Genomic DNA, 17,216 nt, shown 5'->3' with positions numbered 1-17,216 from the left:
AACTTCCAATCGTCTCTTACTAATCTCTACTGCGGTCATGTTTACTTTCCCCCTGCTCTCCCTGAACCCAAGGGCTTGAAGGAGGGCAGAGGAGCTTAAACGGACAGCTGGTTTTTTCACATTCTAATAAAACATGCTCCATCGTTTCCCTAGCTTTACTGCAGCAAGCACATGCTTCTTCTTCCTTGTTGTATCTCGCTTTATATGTGCGTTTTTTAAGGTATCCTGATCTCGCTGCGACAAGTAAGGAGCTTCCCTTTGAGTTATCATAAATTGTTTCTTTCCTGATTTTGTTTTTCCTCTTATCAAGTTATTCATAACAGGTTTCTTTTCCATTACCGCCACCCAGGAGATTTCCTCAGAACTTCTGGCTTTGCGTTTGACTTTCTTTGTTGCCATGTTGCTGACTATATACCGGTCGAATACTTGCTGGTAAGCTTCATAGTTCTTTTTCTCTACTGTGACTCAATGTTTTTACTGTATAAATACCTGAACAATCTCGCGGCCCATTTACCTTCTTTCATGTTCCTCAGTCGTTCTTCAAAATCAGTTTTACTCCAAGCGTCCCTCACTTCAAAACTAGTCCAGTCGATATCACACTCCAAGCTTCCCTCACTTCAAAACTAGTCCAGTCGATATCACACTGCACAGCTTCATTGTAACCTTCCAGTGAGTGCCTAATGCGAGGCGTCCCTCTGACCTCTGGTCGCCATCGAGTCTTGATTGTACCTCTGACTTCAAGCAAACAACAGCACTTCCAAATCCTGGAACCATTACACCTTTCCACATACCTCGGAGTACCTCGTACCTATTGTATCCCCATAGTGCTCAGTGTTTCATTATGGCCACATTTCTCTTCCCCTCTGCTGTTATTGTTTTTTCCTATGTTTCCATATATCTATTGCCTTCGTTTGTCCATATACCAAAATATTTGTCTTCTTTTACTCATGTTATTTCCTGGTCCTGTATTGACACTGTCCATTCACTGTTTTCATTGAATACCATAAAACCTGATTTTTCATCGCTAAATTTAAATCCTAAATTTTAACCTTCCTGTCCACAGATATTAGCCAGACGTTGCATATCACTTTGCTTGTTAGCAAGCAAAACAATGTCGTCCAGATGAAACAAACCTGGAAGCTGCTGCTCTACTATTGTGCCCACGTGTTTGTATGAGAAATTAAACCCGACATTGATTCCCTCTAGTGCCCCTCCCATCCTTACCATGTACTGTACATGATAAACAGCAGTGGGGATAAAGGGAGCCCCTGTCTCAGTCCCTTGTTGATATCGCCTTTCTCCTCGCTCCTCATTCCTTCACATTCATCGTAAACGGTCCTCAAAAGCTTTATACAGTCGTTGCCTAAGCCTTCCCCTTCCATAATATCCCACAAAATGTTGCAGTTTACATTGTCATACCCTCCAGTAATGTCTAAAAAGCCACATGTAATGGTCTCCTTTCTATTTTGGATATTTCAATGCACTGAGTAAGAACAAATAAGTTATCATCCAGACATCTACCGATTCTGAAGCCATTCTGAAGTTCTCCCAGTATGTCATAATGTTCTGCCCATGATTACAGTTTTACTTTAATCACCTGCATTGCTAACCTGTATATTACCGATGTAATGGTCAACTGTCTATATGAGTGAATTATATATTTTTCCCCCTTGCCTTTATAAATTAAATTTCTTAGACTGCAGCGCCAACTATTGGTGAAGTCGGGAGATAGTCGCGACGGCATGTGGCCTCTGAGATCAAAAGATCTTGAATTCTATGGTTGACTGTTTGTACTGCTTGTGCTGATTTCACTGCGGATTGGCAAACATTGAAAGTACAAATACAACGCACTCCTGGCTTTCATTGCGCTGCCTCTCGCACTTTTTGGACACACACACAGAGCTTGGTGAATAGATGGAATCACTTAAGTGCATTGTGTATGTGAAATTTTTGCGCAATTGAATAGTGTCCCATACGTAAACTACGCTATCATGCTATGCTAAAACTCACTTTCTGCAAAGTTCATTTGCTGAACAGTAACGCTATTTTTCTTTAACTCGCTATTTTGCTAACCTTAAACTAAAGCTGTCTATTTACTTGACAGCCTTGACATAGTGTTACCTGTGCCAAGTAAACATCTAAAAAGTTTTGCATTTTAACCAGAAAAAAAGGAGTGTCAGTATAGTTCAACCTTTGTGCTGTCTCTGTCAACTCCTTGTGTACCATTCAATTTACACTGATAACATGTTTCACAGTTCTATCAATCAACTATCTAGCCAGTCTAACAGCATAAAATATGCAATGGCATCATAAACAGCAGATTGCGCTGGCTCACTGCAGGTGCTAAGGATTTGTGTCCGAGTGTGCAGGCAAGTGGAAGGAGTAGTAGGTGGTTCACGCTGTTAAGTGCTGTGAAAATCATCCCTAGCCTGTGCAATGAGTGGTATTTTTTACGCATGAAAGTGCTTCGCTAGAGGTGCCGAACTCCTGCAAAGTCTCTGCCTACTGGACTTGGACATTAGCCAACTAAACAGGGCTCAGCTAACGCAGAGTTGCCGCTGTTTTTCCGAAGTTTGTATAGCACTAACGCCATTATGTAATGCGGGGTGCCCATTTTCAGCTTTCACTATATGGATTTCTTGTACTATGCTGTACATGATAACCGAGAATAAAGGGAACCGAGGGGCCCGATTTTTATTAATCATATCATAAAAAACCAACAAACAATGGTACCAAGGACAGCATAGGGGAAATTAATTGTACTTACTAATTGAAATAAAGAAATGATAAATTAATGGAAATGAAAGTGGATGAAAAAACAACTGGCTGCAGGTGGGATACTAACTCACGTCTTAACATTACGTAGTATATGGTGTAAGATACTATTTTCAGTAACATCTGTGACCTTAAAACTGTATTTCTGAGTATTGTCGAAAACTTTTTTTTGGGGGGAAGTCTGCAGTAGGTGATGTGGTTTTGCCGTTTTATTGTTAACAGCTCAATTACAACTGATGTCAAGATTGTGCGCTTGATGCACATAAGTCTTCTATATAGCGTTTCTTTAATGCTTAATTCATAAGTGCTTTATTCATGTCTGCATTCAGATTTAATGGATCTAATGGACATCACTTGCGAATACACAGAGGCATGTTCACTTAGAATTGTGTGAAGTCGTCCTTGCGTGTAGCGTCGTGGACTCAAAAACACATTGAATCGCATGCGACTAAGGCTTTTTTGAACTCAATGAGTCTCACATACGTACGAGTCTCACACAAACCTACCATAACCTAACCTAACGAGTAAAGCCTGCTTTTTACCGCTCTTCTGTCTTGTTTCGCTTTTGGTTGAGGGAATGTATGGTGCGCAGGTGTACACATGTGTGAGTTTTTCTATTTATATGACTGTTTATAAGCAATAAACTTTAATTCGTGAATCAGCGCTCATGTTATGTCTCTCTTTGTCCGTGTTTGATGTGCTTGCTGTAAGTAGTAAAAAAATACCGACTTGTCCAGCTAACTACCGTACTACTGTTAAAATGCATAGAACTCAACATCCACGTTGACTCACTCTTTCTTCTCTCTACAGCAGAAACACCACGCCGTGGCCGTCGAGCTCTTGCTACTCCAACGCAAACTGATACCAGGAAACTGATGAACAGGACCAATGCTAAAATTACAGTGAAGGTGCGTCCAACAAACTGTGCGAGATGGATCAGTGCATTCAGCTGTCCTGAGATTAAAATATTAGTTTATGTGTCTTTCTTTGGTTCTTTTCTATTTTTTTCTTCAAATGACACTAATAACAAAGGCCCACAGGTGACTGATTCGCTAATGACGTGTCACATTTCAAAGGTTGAAAGTACACCAACTTACAATGTGGCTCTACAGATTCACTTTGACTAAGCTCAGTGGTGCCCCAAGAGATCAGCGAAATGGGCAATTTGCATTTTTCTTACATCGGAGTACAGTTGCCGCAAACGGGAATTGTACTTGTGAACTGATGCTGAGCAGAAAAACGCCAGTGCACGGTGCCATGTTTCCCTAATATTTTAAGGACTTAGTTCACACAGTGTTTCTGTTGAGTGGCTTTAGTTCTTTAAAAGCGGGCACACTGTATGATGTCAAAAGCCAATATGTGTCACATCGATTGACTTTCGTAATGCTGTCGTAAAGAACTCGGATGCGCGTAACCATTGTGGCATCCCGTTTGTGGGATTCCTGAACCTGTATATCACGGTTAGTTCGCAGGGCTGGATTAACCTACGCACTAAGGGGGCTGCAGCCCTGGGCCCCCGCCTGCAGGGGGCCCCATGAAAAATGTTTCCTTGATAGGCCCCTCGACAATTTTAAAGTGCCACCAAGGCCTCTTCGGAAATTTTGGTTCTGCAGATGGAATCAAACTTGTCTAGAGTGGTCGAGTGGCCAGCTGCAGACTGCACCAGCATCCATAGCTGCTACCTCGCAGCAGCATCTAGGTTCTACGTATGTTTCTCCTATAGTCTATGAACCCTAGTATGCAGCACGGCCATGCATTGTCTCATAACAGCGTCAGCATGTGTTTCTTTGTGTGTTGGGGGGGGGGGAGATCTCGATCGGCTAGCTGATCACTCTAGACAAATGTGTTTTCGAATGTACAATAGAAATTGTAAAGTGTCGTGCAGAGAAAGTTCTACCATAATATTTCTTAAACATGGTTCAGTGGTATCCTAAATAGGAGCAAATAATGTGTGGTATGAAGAAATGACCTGCCCTTCATACACAGAGGCTCTCTTCACATTCTCAACCAGCGCCCGCAAGTGACCTGTTGTTCCTCACTCTGTACCCGTCTGTGTGCGCTGTTAACCCTTTAAGATGCTTTACCAACTAGCCCACCAAGCCATCCTTGCGAACTTGTTTGCTTGCCTTCTACCATATAAGAGATGAAGGTTAACCTCCTAGTATACATGCATTTTCCTGATATTCGTCTAGATTGTATGGCACAATGCATAGAAATTTAAAGTTTCGATGTTAATTAAAATGCTTGTTGCTTGACAACACGCATTCTCTTTTCGCTAAGTGATGGAGCAGTTCATAAATTTTTGATAAACTTCATGATATATATAGCAACATGCCCCTTAGACAATAAGAGTTAGATAACCTGCAAGAAGAAAAGGAACATATTCTCTCAAAGCAGAAATGTTGCAAATGTTACATCAAGACTCAAGATGTCATTGCTATGTATGTTCACAGGCCTTTAACCTTCTTATCTGAGAATAAAGATCAAATCAAAAGGTGAAACCTGCAATAGTCTAAATATTTGGCAGCTTAACCAATCACAGTGACCACTGTCGTCGTCGTTGTGATCATCATCATCATCCCCATCACCATCATCATTGCTGGGCCCTCACTGCAAATTAGGTCCTGGGCCCCATAATTCCTTAATCTGGCACTGTTAGTTTGGTGCTTTCAGAAACCAAAGCCTTGCTGTGAAATAATGTCCCATTATGGACTAAGTATTCCAGGGCCAGCGAGCCTCTTTTCTGCAGGAAATGATGTGGAGATAAATATTTTTTGCCAAGTTCTAATATTCTGAGTGTTTATTGAAATGCCTCCAGACTTGGTTAAATGCATTTCAATGTCGCGACTTTGCCGTTGTCTTGAACAGAGTGTTAAAGGTGTGCTGATAATTGTTTGATAACGAAACAATTTCTCGCTGCTTGCCGGCGAGAGGCGGGAAATAAGCAATAAATGACAGATTTCATTCAGCTTCATCAGAAATATTTCCTAAGAGGGAATGTCAACAAGGCGGCGTTGATTCTTGCATACAAACAGCAATAATTTTAGGTTTTTCGTAAAGATCAAAATGGATACTGAAAAAATAAACCAAGGTATGACAAATGTATTTTCTGGTAAAGTGTTTTAACAGGAACGGGTCAGACACATCTCCTAAGAACAGTTCAGCACAATAAACAAATGAGCAATTATGATCCATGATGCAGGTTTCATCATGTGGCATAAATTGTAATGCCCATTAGTGATTAGAACATTTGCGTGTCGTGATGAAGGCACAAAGTGAGTAAAATAGAGGATTTCTTATGACTGAGTTAACACCCGTTGACATACAGTTTAATTAATTTCATTGTATCTTGTGCAGCCTACTACAAAAATTGCTTGCACTGCCCTGTACGGAAAAAGCATATGCTGTTGCGCTCTTCTTGCCCGCACATTTTGGCCATAGAGCTGAGTTGTGTGGTCAGGACATGCAACAAATATGTTTTACACACACACACACACGCGCGCGCGTGCATGCACGCATGCGCACACACACACACACAAACACACACACACACACACACACACACACACACACACACATTTAGAGCCCATACAGAATTTTAAGTCGCCTGTGGCAGCAGCTTAGTTCTAGTCCTCGAATTGTATTACTCGAAGCGGCGAACATTACTCGTATGAGAAATAAAAATTGCGCAATGAACTAGTTAACAGAAATTCATTAATTATTGTTTTAATTAATTACTTTACAGCCCATATTGCTATTTATGAGTTGTAGCCCGTGAGTTCACAAGGCATATCCATTTAGAGCGAATGTGGAGGATGACACCAGTTATGCACCGTGAAACTTGCAGGAATGGATCACTGTTGCAGGAACACTGTTGTTCCACTTACTTTTTTTGAGAAAATGTCATTTTATACATTGAAGCAAAAAAATAACTGGGATGCCAATGTATGCTGTGGCCAACTTTTGGAACTAATACCTCGAAACTGGTGTCATATTGAAAATCTATTCCATATGCATACTCCTTCAGAACTCACTGACTACAATTTGTAAATTTCAATATTTGCCATAATCTAATTAATTAGAAAATTAATTAGTCGATTATGCATTTTGATTTCTCATGCAAGTAATGTTGGCTATTTTGAGTAATCTAGCTCAAGGACTCAAGAGAAGCCGCAGACAATATTTAAAAATTCAGTTTATGCTAAAAAAAAACAGTACATATATTCTTTGACTATACTGTCAAGAAGCACTGAAGTTACATCTATTTCTATTTTAATCCCGGCCACGGCGGCCGCATTTCGATGGGGGTGAAATGCGAAAACACCCATTTACTTAGATTTAGGTGCGCGTGAAACAACCCCAGGGTGTCGAAATTTCCGGAGTCCTCCACTAAGGAGTGCCTCATAATCAGAAAGTGGTTTTGGCACGTAAAACCCCATAATTTAATTTAATTTTAATCTATTTCTATTTTGTAAAAAAGCAGTACCTCTGAAGTTACTAGAGGTTACGCTGACTTAAGTAATAATAATAATAATAATCTTTACTACAAATAAGAAATCTGTACAGATATCTTTACTAGGTCTGCCGAAGCCTTCCGTGGGCTTGTATGGCAGCAACCTGGCAGTCAAGGCAATGCCTTCTGTAACCTTATTACAAACTAAATGTACTTAAACTAAAAAAGATAACAAAGAAAAATGTATATCAGGTTCCTCAGGTAAACATGCCAAGTAAACAACACTTAATGTTCAGATGAAAACACGTAGCACATGACAGTAATTAAAATGGAGTAATAGTGGAACAAGATATAAAATTAAAACCTATCGAGAACAAGAAAAAAAGTTTTTAAAACGGAGTGGATAATATAGTCGTGCTATAATTTTGGTAAAGATCACACTACAACAAAAGAGACTGTATGCATGTGAAAATTCCTATTCTATCATTGCTTTCAGGGCCTTCTTTAATCCCAACAAATATCTCTGACCCGCTACTGAACTCGGAAGAGGCGGGGAATATAATACCCTTTTTGTCCTTTTCCATAATGAATTCTTGTCCAAGGAACTGCATAGCTGGGATGTTTATGCAAAGCAACACTCTTATGGACAAGTTTGCGGAAATCATTGCTCCAAAAATAGCGCATCTCAATTGTCGAATGAAATAACGACTCAAAATCAGGCATTTCTAAATCTCGAAATAAGTTATCCGTAGTTTGGTTGTACAGAACAATTTTTAGTACGCTTTTTAATAGGCTGTCAATTTTACTTGAAGAAATTAGTGCTACGAAGACGCAGACTAAAGGACGAACACGCGGAGCTCAAGAGAAGTCGTACTGACTTTAGAACAAAGTACTTGGAGCAATGTGTACGCGTTTTCACTGGACATTGAAGACCTGTATTATGCGATTCCTCATGACGGAGTTCTCAGCGCCATTAGTTACAAAATCGAAGACTTTGGTGAAGTTAGGTTCAGTTGTGCAACCGGAGTGAATAGTGGCCAGTTTCTAGAACTGTTGAACTTTTATCTTCGTTCCGCTGTCGTTAGTTTCAAAAACCAACAGTATGTACAATGCAAGGGTATTTGCATTGGATCGTCGCTCGCTCCCATTCTTTCAGGCATCTTTCTTAGCGCCTTTGACAAGTGTGTAAATAGCATTCTGAACCAGTCATGTGCTCCTTCCATAATGAGGTACGTCGATGACTACCTGTTGGTTGTTAACGTGGTTCCAGGGTCGAGGATAGAGGACACTAGAATTGATAATTAACACTTTTAGAAATGCATCGGAGGCTCTAAACTTCACGTGCGAAAGGCCTTGGAATAACAGCATTCGTTTTCTGGACCTCAATCTCACTCTAATGAACATGCACATCCGTTGCAAATACCAACCGAGGGTGAACAAGCAGCTAATTTCATACGACAGTGCCCACTCTAAGTTAGTAAAAAGAGAAGTCACAGTGGCTTGCCTAAAGGAAGCTCGAAATAAAACTTGCATCCACAAAGTAGAAAGCAGCTTTAATAACCAGGTTTCAAGGCTATGCCTAGCCGGTTTCCCTTCACTTTTAGTTTCTAGCTTCTGCGATAAGCTTCTTCAAAAGATCAAACAGGCAAGAGAGGGCATTAATACAGAAAAGCCAGTAGATAGGAAGAGATTACATGTGATTCCTTATTGGCACAGGGTGTCCTACAACCTCAAGAAGGTTGCGCCAAGGCACAATGTTAATCTTCACTTCAGTGCACCGTGTAAGTTGCCCAAGATATGCCCTATGCTGACAAAGGCAAAACCCGAACCATGTTCTAAGAAACATGCAGCGTAGCACACGGCTTGCAAAAGTAATGTCGTATATGAGCTACCCCTAAGTTGCCAACAGGTTTATATCGGTCAAACCGGACGTTGTTTCAATGAAAGGGCACATGAGCACAATTGGGCCGTAAATAACAATGCGGGGGGCCATCTAGCTGAACACTGTAAACGTCACAATAGCCCTCCGTATCTTCGTGACACCAGGTTTCTGGCACGTTCTAGAGATAGACTAGAACGGGAGATATTAGAAGCTTTCTACAATGCAAAGGCCGAGGGCATGTGCATTAGCTGCCCGTCAGTAATGCTTACCGAAAAAGAGATAGCTTTTCTAATGAGATAGGGAGGTCGTGATGTCCCGGTAGTGCTATTCTAGGTTGTATCTATATAAAATCCTGTTTCTTCAAGAAAACATTTAGTTGCAAGTAGCACCTTGTCCGTTGTACATGTTCTTCCTTTAGTCCGCGTCTTCCTAGCGCTCATTTCTTCAAGTATGCAAAACCAACTTGCCCACATCAAGCTTCTGTTGTCAATTTTATATTTCCAAAATTCGCTGCAATTAAAAAAAAAACAGCAAAATGTCGTACCTCCTCATATGGTAAAATACACATGCAACATTATGTAGCCGTGCACAAATTCAAGCCATTTGAATTTTCCAAGATAGGTCTGTCTCAGAATAGACTCCAAGGTACTCGACACTGTCTGTACATTGTAGTGGGGCACAAACGCAGTCTAAACAATCAGAACCGTGAAGGAAGACAGGTTGACTTATTACAAGAGCCTTTAATGGATTTTTCAAACAGAACAGACTAAGTGCATTTTCAGATTATATGATTTTTTTTCGAAACCAGTTCATCACATATTTTATTTTGCTTTGAAGTAAAGCTACAGTTGCTTCATACTCCATGTGCTTAGAAACAAGCAACGTATCATCAGCATACTGGAAAATTGTGCACGAAGTCCCAAGTCGCAAACATACAAATTAAAAAGAAGCAGAGACAAAACTGAATCCTGTGGAACCCCTGGATTAAGATGCCGCAAAGAACTCTTTAGGTCACCAATACATACAATCTGAGGCCAAATTACCAGGTAGTTTTGTAGATATGCTTGGAAATCTTCCCGAAACCCATAATTTTGTAGCTTAGCACATAGAATACTGTGGCATACCGAATCGAATGCCTTAGATAGATCTAAAAAAAGCCCTTATGTTCAAATGTTTTACATAGAAGATTTGACAGCTTTTCAAAAAGCACATGCATGCTTCTACCATACACAAAGCCATACCGGGAAGGTGATAAGATGTTATATTTTAGAACTAACCCTTCGATCATTTCTCAAGCACGTGTCCTTCCAACAGCTGCACTATGAAAGGAAGGACAGAGATGGGGCGATAGTTCAATCTCTGGCTTCAATGCATCTCCACCTTTAGATATCAGTGTCACAGGCACTCTCTTTAGTTTATCTGGTATTCTGCAAGTATCAAGGATTCTATTAAAAATAAAAAGAAGCGGATCGACTTAAACTCTGACATTCAGATGTATGTCTTCTACTGATATGCCATCAAGACCGACAGCACAGCTTTTTCTAGATTGATGCAGCAATCTATATAGGTCTTCTTTAGTTATTGTTGGAAGAAATGCCAAATTGGTTATTGAACTAAGACTATTATTGAAATCAACAGTATCAGTGGGTCCATCATTATCAGCACAAACCGAAGAAAATAAATAATTGAAGCTGTCTGTGACACTTGGATTGATAGCCCCGAAACTCTTTGTTATCGGGTCCAAATACATACCTGGATAAGAGACTCTAAGCTCATTTGCCAGGGGCTACATCCTAGCAGATTTATAACTCGAGGGAAAAAATTATTACAATAGTAGTTCCTCTTAGAGCAGTGCATCAGTGCTGTAACTTTGTTCCAAGCTTCTCGATATAGGCCTTTTCACGTTTCATCCTCAGGTTGCTGTTGACACCATTTCCATATGTCCTCCTTTTCTTCAGTAGCTTTTATTATCCGATTGCTCAACCAGTATAGGTGTGGACGCCGCTTTCGGACCAAGACTGTTTCTTTTTACATGACTTTTTTAAACAGAAAATCGCCGCTATAAAATCACTATATACACTATTCGGACAACTATTTGTTAACATTGCATTCCAGTCATAGTGGGAAACTAGCCCAGTCAAATTTAATGGAATCAAATATTTCAATGTATTGGGATTCCTTACTGTTGCGTTGATGAGAACTTTAGAATGAAAGATGGTATCCTATAAAATAGTGGTCTGCCAGCTTTTTTGTCACTCGAACGGAATTGACATTTGAAAAAACTATTGAATGAACCATCATGTGGTCAATACAGGAAGTCACAATGTGAGACAAAAGAAGCTCCTCTCGTGTTTCCTTGTTAACTAACTCAATGCCATAGTCTGCTAAGGTGTTCAAGTAATTGGTAACCATGTATTTCTCTGAGCTTAAAATGTCTATGTTTTATGTCTCCAATGAGGCAAATGTTCGAATTAGGAAATAAGCAACTTAGATATTGCGTTCATTCATTCAAAAATTTTTGCACACGTTCGGAGAGGGGACGATACATTGCAGCTAACACCAAAACCACATTAGAATTTTCCAAGTGAAAGGCAAGGCTTTCTGCCCCCACAAGGAAAATGTCGTAATTGTAGTTACCCATTTAGATTTGATGGATACTGCTATTCCACTACCTCTCCTGGATGTTCCTGTAAAAAAGTGTTCTTGGTAATTTGGTACATGAAATTTCAACAACATATCGTCTTGAACATTAATCTCCAACAGTATAAATGCATCCACTAAGGCCAAAAAGTCAGCAACATCAACAAGGAGTTGATCCCAGTATTTTCTTATGCTTCTTATGTTTGTATGAACAACTGAAATAGCATGCTTATCACAGTTTTCGAAGATAGGTCCTAATGAACCAAAGTCCAGGAGAGAAATATTGTTTATCACCATGAATTTAAACCATCTTATCGATGTCAGTGACTGAGGCAATCCTGATGGCAGGGCCTCCGTCTTCCTTTTGTGCAAAGATCTTTGCATTCCCTACCCAGACATACTTATAGCTGTTTTCCTTGCCTTTAGATCGAGTTTTTCCAAAAAGGTTCCTTAGTAGCTAGGGTCAGGTTTTCATTAAAATACATAGCAGGTGCGTTTTTTTGTTTTTTTTTTTCTATGCCGAGGCACGAAGCTTGCAACGTGCAGTCAGCCAAGTGTCCCGCAAAAAACGGGGACGAAAATCAAATCTGCACAATCGGCGTTTTACCTTTTCTGGCAGGCAGATAGTGGACCAGAACTATGTCACAGGGTCCAAAATCTATTATTTCCAGCTTCTGTACGAGATCCGTGATAGCAGTTCGCAAGTTTTCTCCCGATAAAAATGGAAGCCTGCGTAGCTCCAGGTTCAACAGTCTCTTACACTGCTCACAGCCATTAGTATCAGCCTGCAACTGAACAGCCTCATTGGATTGGGTATTCACAGTTGCTCTCAGCAACACTTGAGTTTCTAGGCTTTCCAAGGCAGAGTCTGACTCTTTCGTCTGTATCAAAACCCTTTTGTCTACATCATCTGTGTCATAGGCTGTGTCATAACTGTACAGAGTTTTTCAATTAATCTATAGTCTCCTTCACCGATAGCACTTCATCTATTTTTTTGTTTCATAGCTTAGAGCTTGTTGAGCTTTTCTTGAAGAGGCAAAAGAATGACTGCCATGTCATTAATACCCCTTAGTTCTTCCGTGAGAGTGTTTAATTCCTTTGTGAAAGAGGTAGGATCGCAGCTACTGCAGTGCCTTCAGGACTATGGGCTGTTAATAAGCTGTTATCGCTTGCAGGTGTTCTGCATTGCTTACATTTCCAGGCCTCTCCGTTAGCCACACCCATTGCTGCAAAGGTGTTTTCAGCCACACCCAAGCAATTTTTGCCAAGGTGATAGCCTAGCTTGCATTCCAAACATTTCAGGAACCTGCCATCACCTGGCAGCTTCTCTGAGCACGATGTACATTTGGGTCAGTCTGGCAAGGTCACAAAAATATAGACAACGCTGAATATTCTGTTCGCTCAATAATTATCACATCAGCACAGGGTTCAACATAACACATTACTTTTAGCATCAGCACGAGACTCAACATAATCAGACAGCAGTCTGCAGCACAGGCAACGAACTATGCTTTTGAAGTTAATGGCTCACCTGCCAAGACAATAAACATGGCGATAACTATTCAGTAATAGCTTCGCCACCGACTGTGGAGCAATGTTGATTCGGGAGCGCCTATTATAGTCCAGTGAAAGATCCAGGTGCCATGGTTTGGTGCAATGTCAAAGCTGGAAGTGGCTACTTTGAACAACAGCTAAGCGGGCCACCAGGAACACCGCCTGAACTTCCCAGGTGAAGGCTCGGGCCATGCTTGGGACTAAGAATTCCGCAGCCGCACAAGTTTGCTCCAGGTTATTTCATGGCAGCTAAAGCAGCACCTGCCAAGACGATAAATGTGGCGATAAGTATTCAGTGAAAGCTTTGCCACCAACTGCTAATAATAATAATACTAATAATAATAATAATAATAATAAGTGCAGCCTGCTGTAGCCATTGAAAAAAGGACATGCAATTGTCTTCAACAACCAAAACAGGGAGAAAGTGAAAAATAAGCTAAATTTACTAAGTATGGATGTTTATAACACTCATTCGCCACAGTGGCAAATGCAAGGCAACACAAGCTGCGGCTTCTGTATAGTATCCAGCGATCAGAAGTCATCACATGTGGTCGTTTTTCCTTTCCATGCCCTTGTCACACTTTGTGCTGTTGCATTTAGCAGGATATTGCCAACTAATCCGATTGTTCATATTTCTAACAAAAATCGTACGGAAAATAAATCCGCAGGGCAAGCGCTCACCAATACCAAATAGGAAGAAAAGCCAAGATCGCCACACGCACTTTGCTTCATGTCTGGAGTGGGGTGAACAGGAGCCGCCATCCATAAACGAGTGCCTCAGAGTGAACCGGCTATACCAGAACGAGCTGATGTCTGCTATTGAGACATTGAAGGAGCATCTCGCTACGAATCGTGAGAACCAGGTATGGAATACAGGCCGTCAGAGCGGACTATGGAATACAGACCGTCAGAGTGAACACATGATGAAAATTTCGCTTTTGAGCAGGATGTCGAACAGAGCCTGAGCTGGGAAAAGTAATAACGATCATCGATTCGGAACAAAAATTGTCCAGGAATATACAGTAGTTCCAAAGCTGAAGTTTCGTTAGTTGTAGTGAAAATGCTATGGTAACTACACAAATCTTACTTGCTCTGGTGGTTTATGCACTTCAGCACACACAATTTCCGTAAACAAGTAGAGTCAATGAATAACGTAAACCAACTTTTCTAATATTGCATCTGTGGTGTACTTTTATGTGTTACCCGAAAGAGTCGATTGCATTAGAAGGCAACTCTATTTTGTTTAATAGTTCTGGAGCGTTTTCATCTTGTGATATTAATCAACAAATTTGGTACTCAGTACGCTAATTTTGCATTCAAAGGCTGGAATCTGGAAATAAAAAGGAACCCCTTCCCCCCAACGACTGATTTCTCATAGCATGCAGAGTAGAAGCCAGGTGGAGCCAATAATATCAGTGCCACTGCTCTCAAAAAGACTGGATTTCCCTTGTATTACGCACTGCTTCTACCTCTAAACCACTCCGTCCCTTTGTGTGTGTGTGTGTGTGTGTGTGTGTGTGTGTGTGTGTGTGTGTGTGTGTGTGTGTGTGTGTGTGTGTGTGTGTGTGTGTGTGCGTGCGCGCGTGTGCGTGCGTGCGTGCGTGCGTGCGTGCGTGTGTGTGTGTGTGTGTTTGTGTTCCTGCTACATTGAAAAAGAGGCAGTAGCTGCAAAGCTGCTGTCTTTTGCTTGCTGAGAGCAAGATAAAGAAGGAAATGAAAGAATGGCATGCTCATGTTGCACCAACAATCATTCCATTCAACCATCCGTCGCGCACGTGAGCAATAGTATAGTAGTGTATGATGGACAAGCCTTTCTCCTGGGGCCGAATTTACAAAGCTATTTGTTATTCAGCATTCTTTCCATTACTAATTGCTTTCATTAATATGTCCAGCATCAGGATTGGCTGGAATTTGCTTTTACAAAAAACTCTAACAGAAGAGTGTTTACTGAATACAGGCCCAGGGCCTGTATTCACAAACTCTCTTACTCTAGAATTGTTTGAAAGAGCGATTTCCAGTCAATCCTGGTATATTATGAATGAACACAGCCTGACAATGTCAGGTGAAGAAAAAGTGTTGTGAATGTGGCCCCTGAGCTTTCGCTGCACTGCACAGATTTGGCAAGATGAAGTATAGTTTCTGTGCTTGGTGAAATCAAAGTGAAAACTGTCTTCCACAGGAGGCAACCATCAAAATGCTAACCACTGTTTTTCATCTTTCGGGCATCCGCACATTGCTGCTGTAGAAAATGGTCAACGAACTCGTTGCCAATGCTAGGAAGCGCCCAGGCCAACTTCCACCTAGAAAGCGCTCTTGGGTGGTCTTTGGTCACCCCTACTTCAAGGACATCAACGGAATGGTGAGCTGCAGCCAGCTCTGTTTGTTTTTTTCTCTTTTCTTGCACTCACATAAGTTATGCTCATAGTATGGCTGCTCACTAATAGTACTAAAGTATAAGCTTCGTTTATTGAACTTGGATGTGAGCAGGTCAGGTGAAGTGTTGAGATGACCCAGACTGATCAGACTGAGTTTACATGCATTTGTCCAAGCTGGTCGAGTTAATCAAACAGATTCTTTCCATGACGGGCTTACCCAACCCACCTTGACATTCCCTCAGCCCAAGGAAACCCAGATTTCCTGCTCAAACGAACTACAGTGCTGGTGGTTACACCTTGTGCTCTTTTCGTTCTGTACGATGTCGAGCTCGGTAGCAGCAGTTGGTGCCTGACTGCACCGCTTCATCTTCACGCTAAAATTCATGGGCCGAATTCAAAAAGCTTTTCGTTTGTAAGTGCTCTTTCCCACTTATCGGCTACCTTCACTAATAATGTATCTCCAGCGTCACGATTAGCTAAAATTTGCTCTTACTAACAATTCCAGAGGAAGATAGTTTTGTGAATACAGTTCCTGAGGCTCTATAACACAAACCTGTTCCAAACTTTTCTATTCCATTTCTGTAATCAATCTTCCATGATTGGTCAAACTTGTTTCGGGCCACCCCCACTTCGCTTGTCTTTCATGCGACATCAGGAAAACCATAAAAGCTCTTCATCTGATATGACGTGTACACAGTGATCATGCATGATTATACCAAATAAAAGAACAATAATTATTTATGATTCTCCACCACTTTTGGCATTAGCCTCTGCTATTGGTCAAAAGTTTTCAGGTTGTGCCCACTTCCTCCATCTGTCACGCAACGTCACAAAACCATGAGAATTCACCACATAAAAGTGACATGTACACTTAAAGAAAGCATTAATATGCCAAAGAAAACTGAATTGTTTTCGGAATAGCCGGACACTGCCCCCGTTCCGAAATGAATAGATGATGGCTGCCCACCAATCGCTCTGGCACTGGCTACTCGGAGCTGCCCAGGAGAATGGATCTTTTGCGTACAATAACAATTTTTTCGTGGCAGTATAGCATTGTCGAGCCCTTTCGGAACATGCACAACATCGCTCTGAGAAATTTGAGGATCCGTTTTAGCTGCATATTTATGCCCCCGCTTTTCATTGCTCGCTGCCACGATTTTATACCAGACACCAAAAGCTAAGCAAAAGAAGCGGACCAATGACCAGCACCGACACCACCCTCATCAGGTTATCTACAGTCACTGCGCTAGCACAGCCACACCGAAACTGTCTCCAATTCTGTGTGCTCCTTGGCTCTGGTCAGCCAATTAGGTAAGAGAAACCTGTCAAGTAAGGCAATGCTATTCTCTTTGAAAGCATACAAAAAAAAGTGACCTCCTAGGAGCACATATGCGAGGAGCGCGTTTCACTGGCCTGTTCAAACAATGCTGCGAGTCACTGCCTGATGCTTGGGTCGGCGGTTACATAAATTTAATGTCAGGAGATTAAAATAAAAACAGATCAGAATAATTTTGCATTATAGGGCCCCTGGGCCTGC

The 17,216-nt window shown here is 41.2% G+C and overlaps 1 protein-coding gene across 1 annotated transcript in view; it reads left to right on the top strand.

Moving 5' to 3' along the window:
• Positions 1–17,216, top strand: part of LOC142584757 (uncharacterized) — a 152,761-nt gene that overhangs the window by 46,875 nt on the left and 88,670 nt on the right. The window contains exons 23-25 of the mRNA XM_075694994.1: positions 3,586–3,683; positions 13,973–14,167; positions 15,550–15,663. Of these exons, the coding sequence (XP_075551109.1) occupies positions 3,651–3,683; positions 13,973–14,167; positions 15,550–15,663 (342 nt within the window). The 5' untranslated portion in view covers positions 3,586–3,650. The remainder of the gene's footprint in view (positions 1–3,585; positions 3,684–13,972; positions 14,168–15,549; positions 15,664–17,216) is intronic.

This window comes from Dermacentor variabilis, chromosome 1 (assembly GCF_050947875.1).
Source record: "Dermacentor variabilis isolate Ectoservices chromosome 1, ASM5094787v1, whole genome shotgun sequence".
In the NCBI taxonomy this organism is placed as follows: Eukaryota; Metazoa; Arthropoda; class Arachnida; order Ixodida; family Ixodidae; genus Dermacentor; species Dermacentor variabilis.
This window is presented reverse-complemented; position numbering and strand designations above follow the sequence as displayed.